The sequence below is a fragment of the Manis pentadactyla genome, chromosome 11 (genome assembly GCF_030020395.1).
Source record: "Manis pentadactyla isolate mManPen7 chromosome 11, mManPen7.hap1, whole genome shotgun sequence".
Classification (NCBI taxonomy): domain Eukaryota; kingdom Metazoa; phylum Chordata; class Mammalia; order Pholidota; family Manidae; genus Manis; species Manis pentadactyla.
Genome location: NC_080029.1, coordinates 33,914,204 through 33,940,683, shown reverse-complemented (window position 1 = coordinate 33,940,683; position 26,480 = coordinate 33,914,204). Strand labels below are relative to the sequence as shown.

Genomic DNA, 26,480 nt, shown 5'->3' with positions numbered 1-26,480 from the left:
ATACCTAGGAATAAACCTAACCAAGGAAGTGAAAGTCCTATACTCTGAAAACTACAAGACACTCCTAAGAGAAATTAAAGAGGACACTAACAAATGGAAACTCATCCCATCCTCTTTGGGAGGAAGAATTAATATTGTCAAAATGGTCATCCTGCTTAAAGCAATCTACAGTTTCAGTGCAATCCCTATCAAAATACCAACAGCATTCTTCAACGAACTGGAACAAATAGTTCTAAAAGTCATATGGAACCACAAAAGACCCTGAATAGCCAAAGCAATCCTGAGAAAGAAGAATAAAGTGGGGTATCTCGCTTCCCAACTTCAAGCTCTACTACAAAGCCACAGTAATCAAAACAATTTGGTACTGGTACAAGAACAGACCCATACACCAGTGGAACAGACTAGAGAGCCTAGATATAAATCCAAGCATATATGGTCAATTAATATATGATAAAGGAGCCATGGATATACAGTGGGGAAATGACAGCCTCTTCAACAGCTGGTGTTGGCAAAACTGGACAGCTACATGTAAGAGAATGAAACTGGATTACTGTCTATAACTCCATACACAAAAGTAAACTCGGTTTGCAACAACATGGATGGAGCTACAGGGTATTATACTCAGTGAAATAAGCCAGGCGGAGAAAGACAAGTACCAAATGATTTCACTCATCTGTGGAGTATAAGAACAAAGAAAAACTGAAGGAACAAAACAGCAGCAGAATCACAGAACCCAAGAATGGACTAATGGTTACCAAAGGGAAAGGGACTGGGCAAGAGGGGTGGGAAGGGAGGAATAAGGGCAGGGAAAAAGAGAAGGGGCCTTACGATTAGCATGTATAATGTGGGGGGGGGGCATAGGGAGGGATGTGCAACACAGAGAAGACAAGTAGTGAGTCTACAGCATCTTACTGCGCTGATGGACAGTGATTGTAATGGGGTTTGTGCAGGGGGACTTGGTGAAGGGGGGAGTCTAGTAACCATAATGTTCTTCATGTAATTGTAGATTAATAATAATAAAATGAATTTTTAAAAATTACAGAAAACATAAGCTAATTTATAACAACATAATATATAATGTATAATGATATCAAATAATTTCTTGCCTGTTGACAAGGGTGGATGTAGATATAATTACAAAGGAGCAAAATAAAAATTGGAGGATGATAGAAAAAAAAAGTAAACTCGAAATGGATCAGAGACCAAAATGTAAGTTATGAAACCATAAAACTCTTAGAAGAAAACATAGACAAAACTCTCTTGAATATAAACATGAACAACTTCATGAATGTATCTCCATGGGCAAGGGAAACAAAAGCAAAAATGAACAAGTGAGACTGTATCAAACTAAAAAGCTTCTCTACAGCAAAGGACACCATCAGTAGAACAAAAAGACATCCTACAGTATGGGAGAATATATTCATAAATGACATATCTGATAAGGGGTTGACATCCAAAGAGCTCATGTGCCTCAACAAGGAAAAAGCAAATAATCCAATTAAAAAATGGGCAGAGGAGCTGAACAGACACTTCTCCATAGAAGAAATTCAGATGGCCAGCAGACACATGAAAAGATGCTCCACATTGCTAATCATCAGAGAAATGCAAATTAAAACCAATGAGATATCACCTCATACCACCAGTTAGGATGGCCAACATCCAAAAGACAAACAACAAATGTTGGAGAGGATGTGGAGAAAGGGGAAACCTCCTACACTGCTAGTGGTAATGTAAATGAATTCAACCATTGTGGAAAGCAGTATGGAGGTTCCTCAAGAAACTAAAAAAAACAAGTACCATTTGACCCAGGAATTCCACTCTTAGGAATTTACTCTAAGACTGCAGGAGCCCAGTTTGAAAAACATATGCACCTCTATGTTTATCACAGCACTATTTACAACTGCCAAGAAATGGAAGCAACCTAAGTGTCCATAAGTAATGAATGGATAAAAAAGATGTGGTACATATACACAATGGAGTATTATTCAGCCGTAAGAAGAAAACAAATCCTACCATTTTCAACAACATGGATGGAGCTAGAGGGTATTATGCTCAGTGAAATAAGCCAGGCAGAGAAAGACAAATACCAAATGATTTCACTCGTATGTGGAGTATAAGAACAAAGAAAAAACCTGAAGGAACAAAACAGCAGCAGAATCACAGAACCCAAGAATGGACTAACACTTACCAAAGGGAAAGGGACTGGGGGGGATGGGTGAGAAGGGAGGGATAAGGGGAAAAGGGCATTACTATTAGTACACATAATGTAGGGCTGGGCACGGGGAAGGCAGTATAGCACAGAGAAGACAAGTAGTGACTCTATAACATCTTCCTACGCTGATGGACAGTGACTATAATGGGGAATGTAGCGGGACTTGATAATGGGGGGAATCTAGTAACTATAGTGTTGCTCATGTGATTGTATATTAATTATACCAAAATAAAAAATAAAAATAAATAGAAACAATGATACATGTAATGGGATTTTTTCCCTTTATATCTTCCTTTCATTGCAAAGAGCACTCAATTGCAATAATAGCTCTTGCAAAGTTGTTATCAAACATAATTGGCTTAAGTTGAATTACTATTAAAGCTTGCACTAAAGGTTTCCACAAAGAAAACAGGGATAGGGAATGATTTTAGTTGGCTTGTGTAGAATAATTACAGGATTAGTGATTTTTAAGAAATTAAAACCAGTTTGTTGGGCATCATTATGGTTCAGGTCAGCATCCAGAAAGAGCAGTGAAAGGTATTTTTCTGATCATGTTCTGTGATGTTAGAAACATGTATGTAAGATAGATAAATGAAATAGGTTTTACCTGAAACTCCACTACAATCACTTGTTGAATTATAATGTCATGAATGGTAAGAGTAAATTGTCAAAAGGACTCCCTTATTTAAGTTTGTTTGTATTACACATAACAACCAATGGCTGCTCTATCAGTCACAGAGGGCAAGAGACTTGGCATCTCTGTAGTTTACTTTCTGCGTGACTGGTACATTTGTCCCAGGAAACATACACTTTTTTTATACTGTGGGGTTTCCTTCTCTCCACATTGATTTAAAGAAGAAACGGTTGGAATCCACAGACAAGTATGTTAAACTTTAGATTATTCCATAATACAATTGAAATACTATGGAGGGGGGGAATAGATTATTTGAGCTGCAGGTATTTTTTCATCTAGGCCAGTGCCCCAATCTAACAGGAGTAAATTGAAATGTAGGGGGAATTATGCTACTTATTAGTAATGGAATATATACTAGAAAACTAAGAGATTATTGATTGTCCAATAAATATGATCTATTACAATTTTTCTGTGTCAGGCATGGTACTGATTGTTCTGTGTGTTTTATCTCATTTAATCCTCACAGCATCCTTATGAACTATAAATATCTTTATTATACCCATTTAATGGGCATTGAAACTAAAACTTGGAAAGGTTAATTGCCCAAGCCTACTGTTGAAAGTGACTGAATCACGTTTAGAGCTCATGTTTATTCCAGAACCTACACTGTTAAATGCCATGTAGTATAACAGGTAATGTCTCACAAAGCCATTGTGAATATTAAAATGTTTCAACATTACTATGTCTTATCAGTCCAAAGAAAATGATTAGAAGAACATGATAGAAAATTACAGCTACACATGAATTAACCTTGTATTAGGTATATATATGATAGTGAGTCTGGGTTCTGAGTACAATAAAATCATATTATGAGACTTTAGTATTGAAATTGCTATAGGGTCACCTTTACCTATAGAAGACTTTTCCTTGCTTTAATTAAGATTGGGAGTATTACTGAAGCCTCTTGATTTGTGGGGTATGGGCTGGGAAGATAGGAGAGAAATGTGGGTTAAGGGGAACTTGAAGGCTTAGGATAGGAGAATGCTGAAATCACTTAAGTTTCTATACCACTTTGTGTTTGGAAAGCCTATGGGAGTGGAGCAGAGTAGTGGGGTAGAGGCGTGCAGAGGGGATTCTAAGAGATGAGGATAGAGAAATAGGTAAGACCAGGTCAGGTAGGTCTCCTTGGCCATGTAAGGGAGTTTGGATTTTAAATGCACTAACATGATCTGATTTGTATTTTTTTTTTTTTAGGTCTTTTTTTTCTTTTTTTTTTGTAGATAATTATTTTTTATTGAAGGGTGGTAGTTGACACACAGTATTACATTACATTAGTTTCAGGTGTACAACACAGTGATTCAACATTTATATACATGATAATTCTAGGTACCAGCTATCACCATACCAAGTTGTTACAATATTTTGACTATATTCCTTATGCTATACATTACATCCCGGTTACTTATTTATTTTACCATTGGAAGTGTGTACTTTTTTTGCTTTGTTTTGTTTCTTGTGAGGGCATCTCTCATATTTATTGATCAAATGGTTGTTCACAACAATAAAATTCTGTATAGGGGAGTCAATGCTCAATGCACAGTCATTAATCCACCCCAAGCCTAATTTTCATCAGTCTCCAATCTTCTGAAGCATAACAAACAAGTTCTTCCATGGAGAACAAATTCTTACATAGTGAATAAATTACATGGTGAACAGTACAAGGGCAGTCATCACAGAAACTTTCGGTTTTGCTCATGCATTATGAACTATAAACAGTCAGTTCAAATATGAATACTCATTCGGTTTTTATACTTGATTTATATGTGGATACCACATTTCTCTCTTTATTATTATTATTTTTAATAAAATGCTGAAGTGGTAGGTAGATACAAGATAAAGGTAGAAAACATAGTTTAGTGTTGTAAGAGAGCAAATGTAGATGATCAGGTGTGTGCCTGTAGACTATGTGTTAATCCAAGCTAGACAAGGGCAATAAAACATCCACGTATGCAGAAGATTTCTCTCAGAACAGAAATTTCTCTTAGAACTCTTGAGGTTCTAAGCCTCACCTCTGTTGATCCCCAATTTCTCACCTGATGGCCCCCCTGAGACTGTGCCTGTCTTAGGTTGTTCCTCCCTTGAGGAATCTTACCCGTCTCTGGCTAACCAGTCATCTTCCGGGGCCATACAGGGAAATGTAAAGTTGGTAAGTGAGAGAGAAGCCTTATTGTTTGAAAAGGTTAGCTTTTTATTTCTTTGCATATTTATGCCCTGTGGCTTCTATGCCCAGCATTTGTCTTGAGGTATCTTTACCACTTGGAAGAATTATGATACTCGGTAAATTCGATATGAGGCACGAATTCTATTTAAGGGTTGTAATTAGGAAGGAAGAAGAAAAGCTATAGAAGTAGCAGGCGGAAGAAAACATGGGAAGATTGATTATTTCTTTGACATATCTTCTTGTAGAGTAACTTCAGCATGTATAGGTTTTAAACTACTAATTAAATTGTGCACACACATTAACATAATAGGAGTATAGTTACATAACCAAAGCATACCTGTAATTACCAGCCATCTCCAGTGAAACCAAGAAAACCAGTTAGGCACCTTAGGCATTTGTGAAAACTTATCTATGATATGGTGGATATTGTCCAACTGAACTTGAACAGTCTGAGAGAAATCAGACAAATTAAAACAACCCATTCCTGGGGACTGTTCACATCCCATATGTTCTTTTAACAGTAAATAGTCTGTAGTTGTAAGATTTTGGAGCGCTACAATTTGCACTTCTCCTAATCCTTGGTTGAGTTCCAACAGTATAGATCCAGTCAAATTTGTTGTTTTACTGTATGCACAGGCCAGCTTAGATATCTCCTTCTTCATTCCCATGGCAAGTCCAGGAACTGGTAGGATGAGTGGATCTATACCTGTAGCAGTGTGTGGATCTTTGTTGGGGTTTTTTGATGATCATCTTCTGGCATGAGTCTTCCAGAGAGTGCTGATGTTGGAAGTTCTTTTTCATATCGTATCTTAGTTCATTTTTGGGGTAGCCAAATTAGGCTTTGATCCTCTGTATAAACACAAACAGACCCTTTGCCTACACTTTTATATGCCCTTTATACCATTGTGTAGAACTCATTGGAGGTCACCACACAGGAACTGCCTTTTTTTTTTTTTTTGTTATCATTAATCTACACTTACATGGTGAATATTATGTTTACTAGGCTCTCCCCTATACAAGGTCGCCCCTGTAAACCTCTTTACAGTCACTGTCCATCAGCATAGCAAAATGTTGTAGAATCACTACTTGTATTCTCTGTGTTGTACAGCCCTCCCCTTTCTCCCACCGCTCTCATGCATGCTAATCTTAATACCCCCCTTTTTCTTCCCCCCTCCTTATCCCTCCCTACCCACCCATCCTCCCCAGTCCCTTTCCCTTTGGTACCTGTTAGTCCATTCTTGAGTTCTGTGATTCTGCTGCTGTTTTGTTCCTTCAGTTTTTCCTTTGTTCTTATACTCCACAGATGAGTGAAATCATTTGGTATTTCTCTTTCTCCGCTTGGCTTGTTTCACTGAGCATAATACCCTCCAGCTCCATCCATGTTGCTGCAAATGGTAGGATTTGCCCTTTTCTTATGGCTGAGATATCCATTCAACTATTCTTATGGCTGAAATATCCATTCAACTATTGATGGACATTTAGGTTGCTTCCAATTCTTGGCTATTGTAAATAGTGCTGCAATAAACATAGGGGTGCACTGGTCTTTCTCATACTTGATTGCTGCATTCTTAGGGTAAATTCCTAGGAGTGCAATTCCTGGGTCAAATGGTAAATCTGTTTTGAGCATTTTGATGTACCTCCATACTGCTTTCCACAATGGTTGAACTAATTTACATTCCCACCAGCGGTGTAGGAGGGTTCCCCTTTCTCCACAGCCTCGCCAACATTTGTTGTTGTTTGTCTTTTGGATGGCAGCCATCCTTACTGGTGTGAGGTGATACCTCATTGTAGTTTTAATTTGCATTTCTCTGATAATTAGCGATGTGGAGCATCTTTTCTTGTGTCTGTTGGCCATCTGTATTTCTGTTTTGGAGAACTGTCTGTTCAGTTCCTCTGCCCATTTTTTAATTGGGTTATTTGATTTTTGTTTGTTGAGGCGTGTGAGCTCTTTATATATTCTGGACGTCAAGCCTTTATCGGATGTATCATTTTCAAATATATTCTCCCATACTGTAGGGTTCCTTTTTGTTCTATTGATGGTGTCTTTTGCTGTACAGAAGCTTTTCAGCTTAATATAGTCCCACTTGTTCATTTTTTCTGTTGTTTTCCTTGCCCGGGGAGATATGTTCAAGAAGAGGTCACTCATGTTTATGTCTAAGAGGTTTTTGCCTATGTTTTCTTCCAAGAGTTTAATGGTTTCATGACTTACATTCAGGTCTTTGATCCATTTTGAGTTTACTTTTGTATATGGGGTTAGACAATGGTCCAGTTTCATTCTCTTACATGTAGCTGTCCAGTTTTGCCAGCACCATCTGTTGAAGAGACTGTCATTTCGCCATTGTATGTCCATGGCTCCTTTATCAAATATTAATTGACCATATATGTCTGGGTTAATGTCTGGATTCTCTAGTCTGTTCCATTGGTCTGTGGCTCTGTTCTTGTGCCAGTACCAAATTGTCTTGATTACTATGGCTTTATAGTAGAGCTTGAAGTTGGAGAGTGAGATCCCCCCTACTTTATTCTTCTTTCTCAGGATTGCTTTGGCTATTCGGGGTCTTTGGTGTTTCCATATGAATTTTTGAGTTATTTGTTCCAGTTCATTGAAGAATGTTGCTGGTAGTTTTATAGGGATTGCATCAAATCTGTATATTGCTTTGGGCAGAATGGCCATTTTGACGATACTAATTCTTCCTAGCCACGAGCATGGGATGAGTTTCCATCTGTTAGTGTCCCCTTTAATTTCTCTTAAGAGTGACTTGTAGTTTTCAGAGTATAAGTCTTTCACTTCTTTGGTTAGGTTTATTCCTAGGTATTTTATTTTGTTTTGATGCAATTGTGAATGGAGTTGTTTTCCTGATTTCTCTTTCTGTTGGTTCATTGTTAGTGTATAGGAAAGCCACAGATTTCTGTGTGTTGATTTTGTATCCTACAACTTTGCTGTATTCCGATATCAGTTCTAGTAGTTTTGGGATGGAGTCTTTAGGGTTTTTTATGTACAGTATCATGTCATCTGCAAATAGTGACAGTTTAACTTCTTCTTTACCAATCTGGATTCCTTGTATTTTTTTGTTTTGTCTGATTGCCGTGGCTAGGACCTCCAGTACTATGTTTGATTTGTATTTTTTAGAAATACTTCTGGCTGTGTGGATATTGGATTAGTAGATCCAATAATGGAAGCAAGGAGTTACAGGAAACTGTCACTGAAGTCACTATAAAATACGATAATGGCTTAAATGTCAGTGATAGCATTGGCAGTAGAAAATGAACCAGGCTATGTTCTGAAAGTAAAAATGACAGACCTTGTAATGAGTGTACAGGGTTAAGGAAAGGAAGGAAGCAAGGATGCTTGAACAACTGAGTGAGTAATGACACTACTTACTGAAGGAAAATCTAGAAGAAAAACAGATTAGGGAAGAAAATTTGAGGACTTATCAGGTGGAAATAATGAGTACACAGAATTGAATATGTCAGTCGAGAATTTTAAGGAGATACTGGGTTATAGTTATAATTATTGTGGGGAAGCAGGCCAGGGAGCCGACTGTTTATATATGTGCTTTATGTGTTTGCAAAAAATTCTACAGATTTTAAACTGGTTGCTTAAGGATGTTTACAGCCTATAAAGATAACTGGGGTAGGAGGAAAAGTTGAGAACCACTGCTGTCAAATGCATTTACTTCCCTGTTAGAAGTATAAAATCTATTACATAATTTAGCTTGTTAGTGGCTAATGGTACAGAGCTCTGCGTGCTCTTTATTGTACATGTTTACAATCAACAGAGAAAGGTGAACATAACTGAAGAAAGCAGATGAGCCTAAGAAAACACTGCCCCCAAAGTAGTTATTTATCTAATCCTCCCTTCTTCAACTTCTAATATCTTTACACTAATGAAAAATCACATTTTTATTGTAGTTATGCTAAATATTTTGCATTGCTATTTCATCATTATTACAGTTCTTACTTTTGCCCTTTGTCTTTTAGATACACGTAAAAGCTCATTTTGACTATGATCCCTCAGATGACCCTTACGTTCCATGTCGAGAGTTAGGTCTGTCTTTTCAAAAAGGAGATATTCTTCATGTGATCAGTCAGGAAGATCCAAATTGGTGGCAAGCCTACAGAGAAGGGGATGAAGATAATCAGCCTCTAGCTGGGCTCATTCCAGGTAAGATCCAGTATAGTAGAAAGTACATAGCTAAAAGAACATTGAAAACACAAGTCTTAACAGAAAAAACTTTTCATGCCTTTTAGAAAATGATGTAATTACTTTTTCACGTAGTTGGGTTCTTAAGTTGTATCTGTTGCATAAATATCTTGATATAAATATGACCAATTTCTCAGGCTTCAGTATAGGGTTGTGATAAAATCTCATCAACCTGGCCCATGTTGTGTTACATTCATTGCAGTCTCATTAAGTCTACCCAGTATTCAAGGCAGTGTTACAATGTAACAGGAGGTTATCATCAATTGGGGCATCAAACTTGATTTCTACATAAGAATTTGTTAAGATGCATCACTTTATAAGGAATCAGGAGAGTAAGGCCACTGAATTTATCACTTCTAAGATTTCTTAGGATTGCGATAGGGTGTCTCCTATTTATTGAAGAAAACTGTCTCTAACTTAGACTAAAGTAAAACTTTAGTTCACATTGAACGTAAAGGGTTTTAATGGAATATGTTTCTTAGAGTGAAGATGTTAATTAATAGAATGAAATGTCTAATGGTAATTTTTCCTATAAATTGTTCCTACAGTTCCCAGGATTGGGGGTTGGGTAGAATGATGGAAACAGAAACAAGGGAAGTATAATAACATATTAGTGAAGGTAAAGGAATACTTACAGTATGATAAAATGGGAATAGGGTGAAGTGATAATAATTCATCAGTTTATTCAACAAATATTTTTATATCGGCACTGTATAAGGCACTTTGCTTAGTACTTCAGTAAGCTTCTCTTCCATACTTGATTTTAAAGCATATCCATTAATAGCTTATTTATATGTTAATATAAAACAATATGTATTTTTTTCCTTTTCTGTGTCCCCTACTTTATAATACTTCCATGATATTATATCTGTGTATCTTTATTATAGTATTTCGTACCATTTATTCACAGTTTGTAAACTTCTTGAGGCCAGTGACTGCATCTTACTTATTTTTTAAATCTGGGCAGTATCTATTAGTTTCATAAGTAAAAGGTGATTTTAAAAAAAGTTCTTCCAGAACTGGTGCTTTGAATAAGATCTTCTAAGGTTCTTCTGTAACTTTCTCTAGTTGTGGCTTAGATTGCATTGACTATAATAGTATAGAAGGAAAAAGGAGGGAGTGAAAACAATTCTAAAAAATACTATTGTATATGTGGTATATATGTATAGATATGTAGAACAGAGGAAGTTTCTTAAAGACTTTGGAACAGTTTAGAAGGGCTCTTTTCTATCCCTGGAACTAAACCAAGGAGATTTTTCTGAGTGACAAAAAATTTCAGTGTAATATTTACATCTGTTCTCTATGTGTATAATATCACAGAATGCCACACATTAACTGCTTTAAAAACCCAAAAGCTGGAAACAAATTTTGTCTGTCCTCAGTCATATTTCAAGGAAGGGGGAATAGGTCTCTTAAAGTTTGGAGGATGATGCTCCACCCTAGATTCTTCACAGTAACTGTTACAAGACGTTCCTCTAGAAATCCTGGAGTATTGGGCAACCATCATGGTTCTACCAAGTACCTGTGCCAAGTATTAATTTGATATCTTCTCACCATGTCAGCCTTAGCCCATCAATATTTAGAACTAGTGTTTATTGATTGGTTAATTGCATTGAGTTTCTGAAAGTATATAGATGAGTTAAGGAGATTTCACTGATAACATTTGTAAGATTTCAGTGATAACATTTTTAAGACTTTTTATACTACAAATAAATGGACCCACCTTAATTTGAGTTTGGTAATGGTTTTCTGTTAGAATTAGAAGAATATTTAAGAGGTCATAATGACTATTTCCAAATATCGCAAAAATAGTCTATGTACCTGCATACTATAAAAATGTGTCATGGAAGTATATAACTATAATGTATTAAATATGTAAAGGATTAAAATTATTTTGTTCCCTATTGTTTTCTAAGTCTATTAAAGTCAAATATTAATTTTTAAATTTTAACTCTTTAAAGATTTTCCCTCTAGTCATAGTTACTTATTTTACTAAGGATGCGATCTGTTCAGCTCCTGGAGATAACATGGGTTCCTTTAGTGCTTCATATGTGTATATACTCAACGTTAATGTTTTTGCTTGTGTTCACATGAAATGCACTAAATTCTACGGATCTTCCTAACATAGATGGAATTTACTTGTTGAATTTTAAGAATCCTTGGCTTGAAATAGAATTAAATGTAAAAGTAGAACTCTAATCCAGAATTAGGTAAAACCACTCTTACCCTCTAGAAGAAATATATTTGATTTTACGGTAGATGACTGAAAAAAAGATGGTCAGAAACCTTCAAAGCCTCCTATATTAAAATCTTAATTCTGAGAGGAAAAACATGTTTTTCATTTATTTGTATCATTGATAGCTTAAAGGTAGAAGCAAAAAATCATTAAATGCAAGGAATATGTTGAGTGGTGTCTTGAAATAAAGTGATGAATGTTCACATACTCTTTGGAAAGTTAACTCGTAGAATTAATTTGCTTGATTTGAGATAATTCTAAATGATCAGAACCACTGTAAGATCCAGCATAGTGTTTTCCAAGTAGTAAATGCTCAATTAAATCTTTGCAAAAACTGAACTATTAAATTTTCTAACACTGGTTTAGTATTTGTCTTTTCTAATATGTAACATATATACATACAAATATCTATTAAAGATATATATATCCTAGTAATTCTAGTTACGTGTTCTAGTATTGGTTGCCAGTGAGGTTGAAACTTAATACTTTAAACATTTGGTGACTTATAGCTGACATACTCCAATTTGGTGGCAGGAGGATTTAGGAACTATAAGTGATGAAGTTACTTAAGGTGTTTTCCTTTGTTTTTGTTTTGTTTTTTAAATATTTCTGTCCTTTTGTCTTAAATATTTTACTCCCTTTCCTTTCCGCTATTAAGGGAAAAGTTTTCAGCAGCAAAGGGAAGCCATGAAGCAAACCATTGAAGAAGATAAAGAGCCAGAAAAATCAGGTTGGACTCTTAATATTTGATATTTATTAGAGGTTTCTTAGGTCTCTATCTGGAACTGTTTAAACTTACATATCAGTTAGAACTGTCAAGAAAGATGTATCCATGACAAGAATGATATGAAGGGCAAAACTGATTCTCTTAGCACTGGAAAGAAAGGACTAAGTGTTAAAAATTGTCTATACTGTGAGATTCATGGAAAATTGTGAATACCTGAAAAATAATTCTTCTGTGCACAATGTAATAAGTGTTTATAAATATAAATTTAAAACTATTTTGAATTCTTCAGTTTGAAATAGAGCTTTGTCCAAGGAAACAAATACAATGTTTATAGTTCAATTTATGGTTGTTCAACAGGAAAACTATGGTGTGCAAAGAAGAATAAAAAGAAGAGGAAAAAGGTTTTATATAATGCCAATAAAAATGATGGTAAGTTCCACTCTCACATATAGTTGGATTATATCTGAAAGGGGTCCATATCGAACACTTGAAGAAATTAAACTAATACTTTCAGGGAGTTTTATTTCTAGTCCTGTTTTGCCTCTTAATATAACATATGTACTTTAAAAAAGTCATTTAGCAGAAACTATGTTCTTTTGGAATCCTAAGAATCATGCAGTATTTTGAATTCTGGGAAGAGCTGATACAAAAATTAAAGAATGATTTAGCATATATAGTGTTACATTGATAGTTTTTTATTTTTTCCTACTGAAACTCTTTATTTACAAAATTAATACATACTTTTAACATTCTAAGATTATAGCTGTGTTTTAAATAAAAAAAACAAATATTTTGTCTACACTAACTCATGTCACCAAGGCAATGTATTCCACAAATCCTGATGCTTGCTGGCTAAGTCAGGCACACAAGAGAGTTTTTTGTTTTATTTTAATTTATTGCTAAGATTAACAGTTTTTTAAGTTGTAGTTTCACTTGTAATAAAAAACTCTAATAATACTGGGCTTGTATTCCCAAGTGATACAATCTGCTGGACCTGAGTGATAGCTGTTGACTACATACAAGGCACCTACTGTCTTACTTCAGCAGTCTTCACCACATACGATTTTTTAGGAACCTACCCTAGTTTACTGCTTTCATTACCTTCTTGGTTGGTCCTTACAGGCATTAGCATTTGCCACGTCTGCTTTGGTTCATGTTATAAAAACAAGCCAAAAATAAAGCAAAGGCACTTCTTAATTTTTCATAAGTTTACCAGGCTTATTTTCTCAATACCTCAAAATTTTTTTTTAGGCAGCACAGATTAAACTGATGAAGATAAAATGTTATAGGTTACTGAAAATTTCCATATAAACTAAACCTAAGATTGATCTACTTTAATAAAAAATATTTTCCAAAGTAAACATCTTTAGTGCTAATTTGTAGATCATGTAACTAAGGAGATGTACTGAATTTTTAATCCCTTCCTCTATACTTGGGTGAGTGATAAATATCAGTTTCTTAATCTTTTGAAACACATCGAAGTTGACTGGTTCAGCTCTTATAGCTATTATACTATAGAAAACTTGCAAATCTAAAGACTACAGGTTATAAACTATGTCTTTATAAATGAAAATACTGCCACAGCCTTGTTGTATGTGTTAGAAGAAAGAACTCAGATATTTTAGAGAGAAAAACATTTTAGGAAGGGAAGGAATTAAATTTCTCTTCATCATGGTATAATCATAATATATTTATTAATAGTAACTATCATTTACAATAACTGTTCTCTTCCACAGGCAGTAGCTGTATGCTTTAGAAACCTTCATCCATTTAGTTCTCACAATAAATTCCTTGAGACTACAGATTAATAAATTGAAGTTCAATATTAAAGTGACCTGCTCAAGTTCTCAGAGCTAATATTTGGTTGAGCTGGAATTTAGGCAACTGTAGTTTGGATTCCTATTCTGTGCTGTGTTCCAAGCACTGGCAAGACTAAGGTGGTCTTTCTTCCTGCCTCTTTGGGACTTAAAGCTGAGAGAGTCTGACTACACGTCTGATGTTCTTTCCCAGTCAGGTGAAGTAATAGAGTGAGAAGATAGCAGGTTGCTGGTTGTCTGCTTCTGTTCTTACCACTTGACATCTCTGATTTTATCTAGATTTATGGGCTTTAGGAACATTACCCCACCTATCATAACTTAGACTTTTTCTTGAATCATGACCTCAGGTTAGTATTAGTATTCCAGAATAAATATAAATGCAGGAAGTTTGGATAACACAGCTATGGCCTGTTTTTAAGTTACATAATCACAGAAAAGTATTCCAACTTTCTCTGATAACACTAGTTGTAGCCACTAATTGTAAATGTTTGTCTATGCCAGGTATGTGCTTAGCATATACATTATGCCTGATCCTTAAACCAACCCTCTAAGTAAAGTATTACATCGGCATTTTACAACAGTGACAGATTATCCATTGGTACCCCACTTTCTGTGATTGGTTGCAATCTAGCTATTTTACATAAGAATCAGTATAGTTACATTGTATTAAACATTCTAGCACAATATGAAATGAGAAGCAGTAAACATTTCTAGAAAAATTAATATATTCTCTGATTTACTTTTATAGTATCCTGTCAAGGATATAATGACATGGGAAAACACTCATAATACCTACCCAGTACTACTACCTTGATCCAAAAAGTTAAGCATTTTTAATGATAATAAATTGTACTTCTTTCATTTTTTTGGGAGATCTAAGTATATCTTTATTACAAGGCTATAATTCTATCTGCATGACTTAACTTTCTTTTTCAAAGATTATGACAATGAAGAGATCTTAACGTATGAGGAAATGTCGCTTTATCATCAGCCAGCAAATAGGAAAAGACCTATTGTTTTGATTGGTCCACAGAACTGTGGCCAGAATGAGTTGCGTCAGAGGCTTATGAACAAAGAAAAAGACCGCTTTGCATCTGCAGTTCCTCGTAAGTTTGGATGTATTCCCATTCTCCTGTGCTTTTCAATTTACAGCCTTAGAACCTGTGTAGGGAAATTTTTCACCTATTTCATCAAAACATGGTTGTCCAGAAAGAGGAACTTTGTTTTAACCAAAATCTTTTGAGACTTTATTACTCAAGATAATCATTCTTGAGAAATTTCAGTTTTTCCTAAGAGTAAGGATGGTACTGTTTTCTAAATAAATTTCAATTTGGGCTTCTTATAATACCGTGTTCAATATAAAATTATCTCCTTGTTTTTTAAACTGATGCAAAAGGTAGAAATTTAGACCTAATCTCTGAATACAGTTCTGTTTAAAGATTATATAGTACTTAATCTTATGGAAATAAACTTGAGGAAAAGATGAGTGGTAGTGTTCTAAATGGAAGATGAAGTAATTTTTAAAGTGTAAGTATAAAATGTATTAAGGTAATTAAATGTAACTACTAGTAAGATATTAACAACACATTATGTTCTTTCTCAATCTAGAAATAAAACCAATGTTAAATACAGGGTCTCTTAGTATTTCCTCAATTCATTATTTTATAATCTCTATTAGAAAATAAAAACTTTTTTCTGACCAGCAGAATTAACCCCTATCCTTACTCTGACCTGTGCCCATTATTTTTACATTATTTTGTTTGCCTAGATACAACTCGGAGTAGGCGAGACCATGAAGTAGCTGGTAAAGATTACCACTTCGTTTCACGGCAAGCATTTGAGGCAGACATAGCAGCTGGAAAGTTCATTGAGCATGGTGAATTTGAGAAAAATTTGTATGGAACCAGCATAGATTCTGTGCGGCAAGTGATCAACTCTGGCAAAATATGTCTTTTAAGTCTTCGTACACAGGTAAAGCTATTTTGGTTTAGGGTGTTGAACTTAAGGGCTCTTTTTGCAGAATAATTTAGTGGAAACTATATTTTGGTCCAAGGACCACAGGACCTATTCAAGTTCTCATACAGGTTTTTCCTACTGATTTCCTATGTGAAATCAGGTTGCTAAATCTTTTTCATTTTCCTCAGGGAATAATAGGTACATACCTATATATATATATATATATATATATATATATATGCCTGTACATATATTTTTTGAAATTTAAAATACAGTAGCTATAGTACTGGTAGTACTTTAGGTATTTTAGATGTATAAATGAAGTTCTCTTTTCTGATTTGGATTAAGAAAAATTAAGAGTTTTTAGAGGTCATTTTTATGAAATGTCATAGTTCAAGTATTAGCAAGTATCATAGTTAATGCTTGGTTGTGCATCTAAATAACAAAAGCTCCATTGGTCTCTCTTATTTGGCAGGCTAAGCAAAAACTTTAAAAATTACTAAGAAATGCTTCTTAGATTTCCATTAAAAATAATTTTAGAAATTTGGGTCTTTGAGATTGTGTTTGTTCTGGAAATTTTTTTTGTTTTTCTAGACTATATCGCTTCATAAAATTTTCCTTCATGTGGTGGGATCTGCAATGTCAATTTGGGAAACATAGGCAGTGGTCATTAAGGAGATGTGTATAAAAGAGAACTGGCTCTTAAAATGGCTTTCCTGAAGTAGTAATTAGGTTTTCTTTTTTAGTGGACAAAAGAGCTTAGTCTCTATTAGTTAATAATTTTAAACATTTGATTTAAGAGAAGTATTAATGTTTTTACTAAATTCCTTCCAGAATTCTCTGTATTACTTGGGCTAACATTTATCAAAGTGTACTATAAGCATATTGTCTTAATAATGTTTTTAGATAGAAAAGGGCATGTCCCTATAATGTCCATTTTGGTAGAATGCTTCAGTTTAGAGACATAACAGTCATGCAGTGGCAAAGATAAGGTAAAGACCACAATCTCCTAATTCAGATAGAGTCTACCTTTTTTTGGATGTGTTTTTCCAGAATTTTTTTTTGTATGTGTATGTCAAGTTTTTCTCTCTTGACTCTTCTTGCATTTAGATCTGGCAAATGGTAAGGTGACTGCTCATGTCTAATTGATCTGGTCATTACAATCTGTATATTATTAGCAGAGCATTTTAGCATCACATAATTGTAATAAAGGTCATTCATTTTTATTTCATTACATAAAAAGAACAATCCAGTATTTGTGTGTGTGTTAACAGGTACATAATATATTCTTACAGTGAATGGTAGGATCTTAAAATACTGTGAATTATATGTTATAAAGATGTTTAGGAACACTCTCAGCTAATAATTTCTTTAAATAACATTATTATATTCCAAGTACATTATTGGGAAGTCATTAAACGATGAGGATTATTTTAAAGGTCCAAAATACTTTTCTTTATAGTCACTGAAGACTCTCCGGAATTCAGACTTAAAACCATATATTATCTTCATTGCACCCCCTTCACAAGAAAGACTTCGGGCATTATTGGCCAAAGAGGGCAAGAATCCAAAGGTAAATTCATTACACTGTTGTCCTATTTTATTGAAAATAAATGTAAAACAGGCATGTTCTAATATGTCATGGTGCTTAAAAGCTGCACCAGCTTGAGTTTTCAAGCTGATTATTCTTTCTGCCATATCACTTTCCCAAAATCACTAAAGTTTCCTCAAGTTGGACTGTGGCAGCTCTCCAAAGCAGGCGGCTTATTTTATTGTTCCCCACACATTTACTATTATTATCCCAAATGTAGGGGAGCCTTTTTGGCATTCCTTAAACTTCCTTAATCTTTGATTATGGGAACCTTTCCCCATCCCAAAAAAAAGTTCTTAGCAGATTCTTAGGGATTACTCACTTTTCTCCACAGATGTGCACATGTGCACCAAAGTTGGATGCTCTTGTTTTCTCTTTTTTTTTTCTCATTGGAATTTATGTTGTGTTTGTTTTATCCCTGTGATCTTCTCACATGATCTGAAATGGAAAAACTTCTAAAGTTGTTTTAAATGCTGGACATGGTTGAGGTAGTCTGTTATTTTTCTAAACATTAATTAAATGATAATATACTAATACTTTAATCAGAATCACTTTGTATTTAAAAGTGTAAAATGAAAATTGTCAAGTGACTTGCTATTAAAGTAACAAATACTCTTTTGTTTTTTGCTGACTTCTTAAATATTTCTACTTTACAGAGGCATCAGATCTCACTTCATTTGCTATGCCTCTAAACCTCCTTAAAAGCCATAAAAATACATAACACTCTTTTTAAAAGCTCCTTAAAAGTCATTAAAAGCATAACAACACTCCTTTCCTGTAATTCTTAACTGTTTACTATGGCCATGAACCCTCCTTTTTTCTCCCCTAAATAGATTTTTCCACTCTAGTTCTACTTAAATTTCTCAATCTATATGTGGAGGTCATACTTTTCAATGTCTTAGGGTATTGACATCAGAGACTTTCCCATCCTTCATGTTGAGCATTGTTCTGGTTGCTTTGTTTGGGCTGAGTAGGCTCACCGGTTAAAGCAGTACTTCACTTCTTTTTTACATTTTTGCAGCACAACTGTAAGTTCATAAATAAGTGGGGTCAGAGTATTTGCTATCCTTAGCACTTGAGATGATACAAAAGAAATACAAGACATAGTCACTCGCTGTTCCTGAAGAGGGTCACAATATAATAAGGAAAACAAAATGAATACCCTATGAAACTTAGTACCCAGTAACTACTTTGGTAGACCAGAAAGAAATGCCATTGGTTGTTCCAGGAAAGGGATACCCATGAAGAACCAGAATGGACTCTATTCTACTTGTTTGGCTCAATTTTCTGTTTTCTAACATGCACAATTTTTGTTAGATTATTATCTTCTCCAACAAGAAAGGATTCAATGTCATGCCAAGGGCATATACCATTCCAAAACGCGTTAAGCAACTTTTTTTGGTTCGTGGTCTCTGGCAGTGCTCTTGTGGAGTTTTTCATCTTCTCTACTTTGATGAATTAGCCAACCCAAATTGAATGAGCTATAGAAAGATGCTGATTTGCACATATGTTAAAGCAGGAACTTAGCCAGTACCAAAATGTGTTTTTTTTTTTTTGGTATCATTAATCTATAATTACATGAAGAATATTATGTTTACTAGGCTCCCCCCTTCACCAAGTCCCCCCCACATACCCCTTCACAGTCACTGTACATCTGTGTAGTAAGATGCTGTAAAATCACTACTTGTCTTCTCTGTGTTGCACAGCCTTCCCCGTGCCCCCCACGCACTATACATCCTAATCATAATGCCCTCTTTCTTTTTCCCTGCCCTTATCCCTCCCATCCCACCCATCCTCCCCAGTCCCTTTCCCGTTGGTAACTGTTAGTCCATTCTTGGGTTCTGTGATTCTGCTGCTGTTTTGTTCCTTCAGTTTTCCTTTGTTCTTATACTCCACATATGAGTGAAATAATTTGGTACTTGTCTTTCTCCGCCTGGCTTATTTCACTGAGCATAATACCCTCTAGCTCCATCCATGTTGTTGCGAATGGTAGGATCTGTTTTTTTCTTATGGCTGAGTAATATTCCATTGTATATATGTACCACCTCTTCTTTATCCATTCATCTACTGATAGACATTTTGGTTGCTTCCATGTCTTGTCTATTGTAAATAGTGCTGCGATAAACATAGGGGTGCATCTGTCTTTTTCAAACTGGAGTGCTGCATTCTTAGGGTAAATTCCTAGAAGTGGAAGTCCTGGGTCAAATGGTATTTCTATTTTGAGCATTCTGAGGAACCTCCATACTGCTTTCCACAATGGTTGAACTAACTTACATTCCCACCAGCAGTGTAGGAGGGTTCCCCTTTCTCCACAACCTCGCCAACATTTATTGTTGTTTGTCTTTTCTATGATGGCGATCCTTACTGGTGTGAGGTGATATCTCATTGTGGTTTTAATTTGCATTTCTCTGATGATTAGCGATGTGGAGCATCTTTTCATGTGCCTGCTGGCCATCTGGATTTCTTCTTTAGAGAACTGTCTATTCAGCTCCTCTGCCCATTTTTTAATTGGATTATTCGCTTTTTGTTTGTTGAGGCGTGTGAGCTCTTTGTATATTTTGGATGTCAATCTTTTATCGGATCTGTCATTTATAATATATTCTCCCATACTGTAGGATACCTTTTTGTTCTATTGATGGTGTCCTTTGCTGTACAGAAGCTTTTTAGCTTGATATAGTCCCACTTGTTCATTTTTGCCTTTGTTTCCCTTGCCCAGGGAGATACCTTCATGAAGAAGTCACTCATGTTTATGTCCATGAGATTTTTGCCTATGTTTTTTTCTAAGAGTTTTATAGTTTCATGACTTACATTCAGGTCTTTGATCCATTTGGAGTTTACTTTTGTGTATGGGGTTAGACAGTGATCCAGTTTCATTCTCTTACATGTAGCTGTCCAGTTTTGCCAGCACCATCTGTTGAAGAGACTGTCATTTCCCCATTGTATGTCCATGGCTCCTTTATCGTATATTAATTGACCATATATGTTTGGGTTAATATCTGGAATCTCTGTTCTGTTCCACTGGTCTGTGGGTCTGTTCTTGTGTCAGTACCAAATTGTCCTGATTACTGTGGCTTTGTAGTAGAGCTTGAAGTTGGGGAGCAAGATCTCCCCCACATTATTCTTCTCAGGATTGCTTTGGCTATTTGGGATCTTTGGTGGTTCCATATGAATTTTTGAACTATTTGTTCCAGTTCATTGAAGAATGCTGTTGGTAATTTGATAGGGATTGCATCGAATCTGTATATTGCTTTGGGCAGGATGGCCATTTTGACGATATTAATTCTTCCTAGCCAGGAGCATGGGATGAGTTTCCATTTGTTAGTGTCCTCTTTAATTTCTCTTAAGAGCATCTTGTAGTTTTCAGGGTATAGGTCTTTTCACTTCCTTGGTTAGGTTTATTCCTAGGTATTTTATTCTTTTTGATGCTGTTGTGAATGGAATTGTTTTCCTGATTTCTCTATTAGTTCATTGTTAGTGTATAGGAAAGCTACAGATTTCTGTGTGTTAGTTTTGTATCCTGCAACTTTGCTGAATTCAGATATTAGTTCTAGTAGTTTTGCAGCGGAGTCTTTAGGGTTTTTTATGTACAATATCATGTCATCTGCAAATAGTGACAGTTTGACTTCTTCTTTACCAATCTGGATTCCTTGTATTTCTTTGTTTTGTCTGATTGCCGTGGCTAGGACCTCCAGTACTATGTTGAATAACAGTGGGGAGAGTGGGCATCCCTGTCTTGTTCCCAATCTCAGAGGAAAAGCTTTCAGCTTCTCTCTGTTCGGTATGATGTTGGCTGTGGGTTTATCATATATAGCCTTTATTATGTTGAGGTACTTGCCCTCTATTCCCATTTTGTTGAGAGTTTTTATCATGAATGGGTGTTGAATTTTGTCAAATGCTTTTTCAGCATCTATGGAGATGATCGTGTGGTTTTTGTCCTTCTTTTTGTTGATGTGGTGGATGATGTTGATGGATTTTCAAATGTTGTACCATCCTTGCATCCCTGGAATGAATCCCACTTGGTCATGGTGTATGATCCTCTTGATGTAGTTTTGAATTCACTTTGCTAATATTTTGTTGAGTATTTTTACATTTACATTCATCAGGGATATTGGTCTGTAGTTTTCTTTTTTGGTGGGGTCTTTGCCTGTTTTTGGTATTAGGGTGATGTTGGCTTCATAGAATGAGTTTGAGAGTATTCCCTCCTCTTCTATTTTTTGGAAAACTTTAAGGAGAATGGGTATTATGTCTTCTCTGTATGTCTGATAAAATTTCGAGGTAAATCCATCTGGCCCGGCGGTTTTGTTCTTGGGTAATTACTGATTCAATTTTGTTGCTGGTAATTGATCTGTTTAGATTTTCTGTTTCTTTCTGGGTCAGTCTTGGAAGGTTGTATTTGTCTAGGAAGTTGTTCATTTCTCCTCAGTTTTCCAGCTTATTAGCATATAGGTTTTCATAGTATTCTCTAATAATTCTTTGTATTTCTGTGGGGTCCATCGTGATTTTTCCTTTCTCGTTTCTGATTCTGTTGATGTGTGTTGACTCTCTTTTTCTCTTAATAAGTCTGGCTAGAGGCTTATCTATTTTGTTTATTTTCTCGAAGAACCAGCTCTTGGTTTCGTTGATTTTTTCTGTTGTTTTATTCTTCTCAATTTTATTTATTTCTTCTCTGATCTTTATTATGTCCCTCCTTCTGCTGACCTTAGGCCTCATTTGTTCTTCTTTTTCCAATTTCGATAATTGTGACATTAGACCATTCATTTGGGATTGTTCTTCCTTCTTTAAATATGCCTGGATTGCTATATACTTTCCTCTTAAGACTGCTTTTGCTGCATCCCACAGAAGTTGGGGCTTTGTGTTGTTGTTGTCATTTGTTTCCATATACTGCTGGATCTCCATTTTAATTTGGTCGTTGATTCACTGATTATTTAGGAGCATGTTGTTAAGCCTCCATGTGTTTGTGAGCCTTTTTGCTTTCTTTGTACAATTTATTTCTAGTTTTATACCTTTGTGGTCTGAAAAGTTGGTTGGTAGGATTTCAATGTTTTTGAATTTACTGAGGCTCTTTTTATGGCCTAGTATGTGGTCTCTTCTGGAAAAATGTTCCATGTGCACTGGAGAAGAATGTGTATCCTGTTGTTTTGTATGTAGAGTTCTATAGATGTCTATTAGGTCTATCTGTTCTAGTGTCTTGTTCAGTGCCTCTGTGTCCTTACTTATTTTCTGTCTGGCGGATCTGTACTTTTGAGTGAGTGGTGTGTTAAAGTCTCCCAAAATGGATGCATTGCATTCTATTTCCTCCTTTAATTCTGTTAGTATTTGTTTCACATATGTGGGTGCTCCTGTATTGAGTGCATAGATGTTTATAATGGTTATATCCTCTTGTTGGACTAAGCCCCTTATCATTATGTAATGTCCTTCTTTATCTCCTGTTACTTTCTTTATTTTGAAGTCTATTTTGTCTGATACTAGTATTGCAACACCTGCTTTTTTCTCTCTGTTATTTGCATGAAATATCTTTTTCCATCCCTTGACTTTTAATCTGTGCGTGTCTTTGGGTTTGAGGTGAGTCTCTTGTAAGCAACATATAGATGGGTCTTGCTTTTTTATCCATTCTGTTACTCTGTGTCTTTTGATTGGTGCATTCAGTCCATCTACATTTAGGGTGATTATTGAAAGATATGCACTTATTGCCATTGCAGGCTTTAGATTCGTGGTTACCAAAGGTTCAAGGTTAGCTTGTTTACTACCTTACTAACTTAACTCACTTATTGAGCTATTATAAACACAGTCTGATGATTATTTCTCTCCCTTCTTGTTCCTCCTCCGCCAATCTTCATATGTTGTGTGTTTTGTTCTGTGATCTTTTTAGGAGTGCTCCCATCTAGAGCCAGTCCCTCTAAGATACCCTGTAGAGGTGGTTTGTGGGAGGCAAAGTCCCTCAACTTTTGCTTGTCTGGGAATTGTTTAATCCCTCCTTCATATTTAAATGATAATCATGCTGGATACAGTATCCTTGGTTCAAGGCCCTTCTGTTTCATTGCATTAAATATATCATGCCATTCTCTTCTGGCCTGTAAGGTTTCTGTTGAGAAGTCTCATGATAGCCTGATGGGTTTTCCTTTGTAGTTGACCTATTTTCTCTCTCTAGCTGCCTTTAATACTCTGTCCTTGTCCTTGATCTTTACCATTTTAATTATTATGTGTCTTGGTGTTGTCCTCTTTGGGTCCCGTCTCTTGGGAGTTCTGTGTGCCTCTGTAGTCTAAGCAACTATTTCCTCCCCCAGTTTTGGGAAGTTCTCAGCAGTTATTTCTTCAAAGACACTTTCTATCCCTTTTTCTCTCTCTTCTTATTCTGGTACCCCTATAATGCGGATATTGTTCCTTTTGGATTGGTCACAGTTCTCTTAATATTGTTTCATTCCTGGAGATCCTTTTATCTCTCTCTGTGTCAGCTTCTATGCGTTCCTGTTCTCTGGTTTCTATTCCATCAATGGCCTCTTGCATCTTATCCATTCTGCTTATAAATCCTACCAGAGTTTGTTTCACTTCTGTAATCTCCCTCTGGATGTCTGTAATCTCCCTCCAGACTTCATCCCTTAGCTCTTGCATATTTCTCTGCAGCTCTGTCAGCGTGTTTATGATTTTTATTTTGAATTATTTTTCAGGGAGACTTGTTAGGTCATTCTCTGCAGATCGTCTCTCAGGTGTTGTCTGAACTATCTTGGACTGGACTAAATTTTTTGCCTTTTCGTGGTGATAACAGTGGCTGTAGGCAGGTTGCAGGTGTGTCAGCTGGGAGAAGAAAGTCGTTTCCTGCTTGCTGGATGCCTTGCCCTTCTCCGCTGCCTGTGTCGGTTACCCACACTCCTGGAGCAGCCACCGGGTTAGTCCCCTAAGCTGCTGTGGGCGGGGTCTCCATCAGAGCAGCGTGGGGCCCTGCGGGGAGTGGCAGGCACACCAGGTGCACTCCTCCGTGATAGCGGCGCCCCTGCCGGGCAGCTGTATGTCAACAGCAGCCTTTGGGTCTGGCCCAGGTGGCTGTGTGTTGGGCTGGGATTCCGGTCGGCTGCTGGGAGCGCACCTGCTCCCTCTGGCTCCACTGCAGATGTGCGCGGGGCTCTCCCGTGCAGGCCTCTACCAGGCTCCTCTGGCTCCACTGCCGCCGGTGCGCACACGCCACACCTGAACTGTTCACCGCTGCTGCAAGCTTGCACAAGCCTCTCCTGTCCTCTCTGGCGCCATTGGCGCACGCAATCTGCTCCCAGTCCCTTCTGACACCACCACCCCCGCCTCGCGCTGCCACTCTCCCGCTACTGGGCTGGTGTGTCGGCGTCCGTGCCAGTTGGAGGAACGACTGGGAGGCTGCTTAGTGCCGTGAGGGGCTTCAGAGCTGCGCTGCCTCCCTGGGGTTTAGGGCGCTTAAGGTTCCCCGGGATTCCCTGCTGCTGGCTAAGTGTGCTGGGAAGACTTCGTCCAGTTATAGGGTCCCTGTCTCTTTAAGACTTGCAGAAAGCACTCGCTTTTCTTTTGTCTCAGGGTCGCCGGTTGCAGGGACCTGCCCACAGGTTTTGTTTTTCTGTTTCTCTAATACCCAGCACCCCATGCACCTTGTTTCTGCGCTCCAGGTGTGGATTTCTAGAGCTGGTTGGTTAGCAGTCCTGGGCTTTCACTCCCTCCCCATTCCGACTCCTTTTTTCCTGCTGGGTTCAGGGGTGGGGTAGCATTCGGGTCCCGCCTGGCCGTGGCTTCTATCTTACCCCCTTCGTGTGATGTTGAGTTCTCACAGATGTAGATGTATCCTGGCTGTTGTACTGCATCCACTGGTCTCTCTTTTAGTAATAGTTGTATTTATTGTATTTTCATAAATATATATGTTTTGGGGAGGAGATTTCCTCTGAGCTACTCATGCTGCCATCTTCCCATGATACCCAAAATGTTTTAACAGTATATAAATATGCTTGATTTTCTAATCAGACTTTTCTGATTTTTAAAATTAACTTTATTGAGGTTCCATACAATGAAATGCGTGCATTATAATAATATAATTCACTGAGTTTTGCCAAAATGTTTACCTGTGTAAATGCCATGCCAGTCAAGATTTAGAACATTTTCATCACTCTAGAAAATTTTCTCTTGCCCCTTTGAAGTTAATGCCCCTTCATTCTTCCCCAAGCAGCCACTGATCTACTTTCTGTTACTGTAGATTTATCTGTTCTAGAAGTTCATGTAAATTGAACCATGCAGTATAAGTTTGCACCTGGCTTTTGGTCGGCATAATGTTTTTAAGATTCATTATGTTGCATCTACCAGTAGTTTATAACTTCTTACTGCTAAGTAGTATACCAGGAGGTAAATATATCACAGTTTGCCCATTCACCATTTAAACACCATTTGGGTTGTGTCCCAGTTTTGAGCAGGTGTGACTAAAACTGCTCAGAACATACATAGTATTTTGGTGGACGAATGTTTTCATTTCTCTTGAATTGCTGGATCAAATGGTAAGTGTATGTTTTACCTGTATAAAAACTGCCAAACTGTTTTTAAAAGTTTCCCATTTTTCACTCCCACTTTGGTTCCATTTGCTCCACATCTTTACCAACTTCTGCTGTTGGATTGTTAACAGTATTTTAGCCATTGTGATAGGTGTAAAGTGTTACCATTATGTGTTTCATTTTCATTTTGCTGATGACTAATGATAGTATCTTTTCATATAGTCATTTAGGCATATTCTCTTGTGAAATGTTCCAAGTCTTTCTTTTTAATTGGGTTATTTTCTTATCAAGTTGTATAAATTCTTTTATATTGTTTAAATATTTTCTCAGTCTTTGTATCATTTTTAATGATTTTTTAAAGATCAGAAATACTTAATTTTAAGAAAGTATGCA

General features: G+C 36.4%; 1 protein-coding gene across 3 annotated transcripts in view; it reads left to right on the top strand.

Moving 5' to 3' along the window:
• Positions 1–26,480, top strand: part of PALS1 (protein associated with LIN7 1, MAGUK p55 family member) — a 109,148-nt gene that overhangs the window by 76,130 nt on the left and 6,538 nt on the right. For all 3 annotated transcript variants that reach the window (XM_036906004.2, XM_036906003.2, XM_036906002.2), the window contains 6 exons: positions 9,046–9,229; positions 12,163–12,234; positions 12,589–12,660; positions 14,987–15,154; positions 15,817–16,019; positions 17,467–17,577. In XM_036906004.2, the coding sequence (XP_036761899.2) occupies positions 9,046–9,229; positions 12,163–12,234; positions 12,589–12,660; positions 14,987–15,154; positions 15,817–16,019; positions 17,467–17,577 (810 nt within the window). The remainder of the gene's footprint in view (positions 1–9,045; positions 9,230–12,162; positions 12,235–12,588; positions 12,661–14,986; positions 15,155–15,816; positions 16,020–17,466; positions 17,578–26,480) is intronic.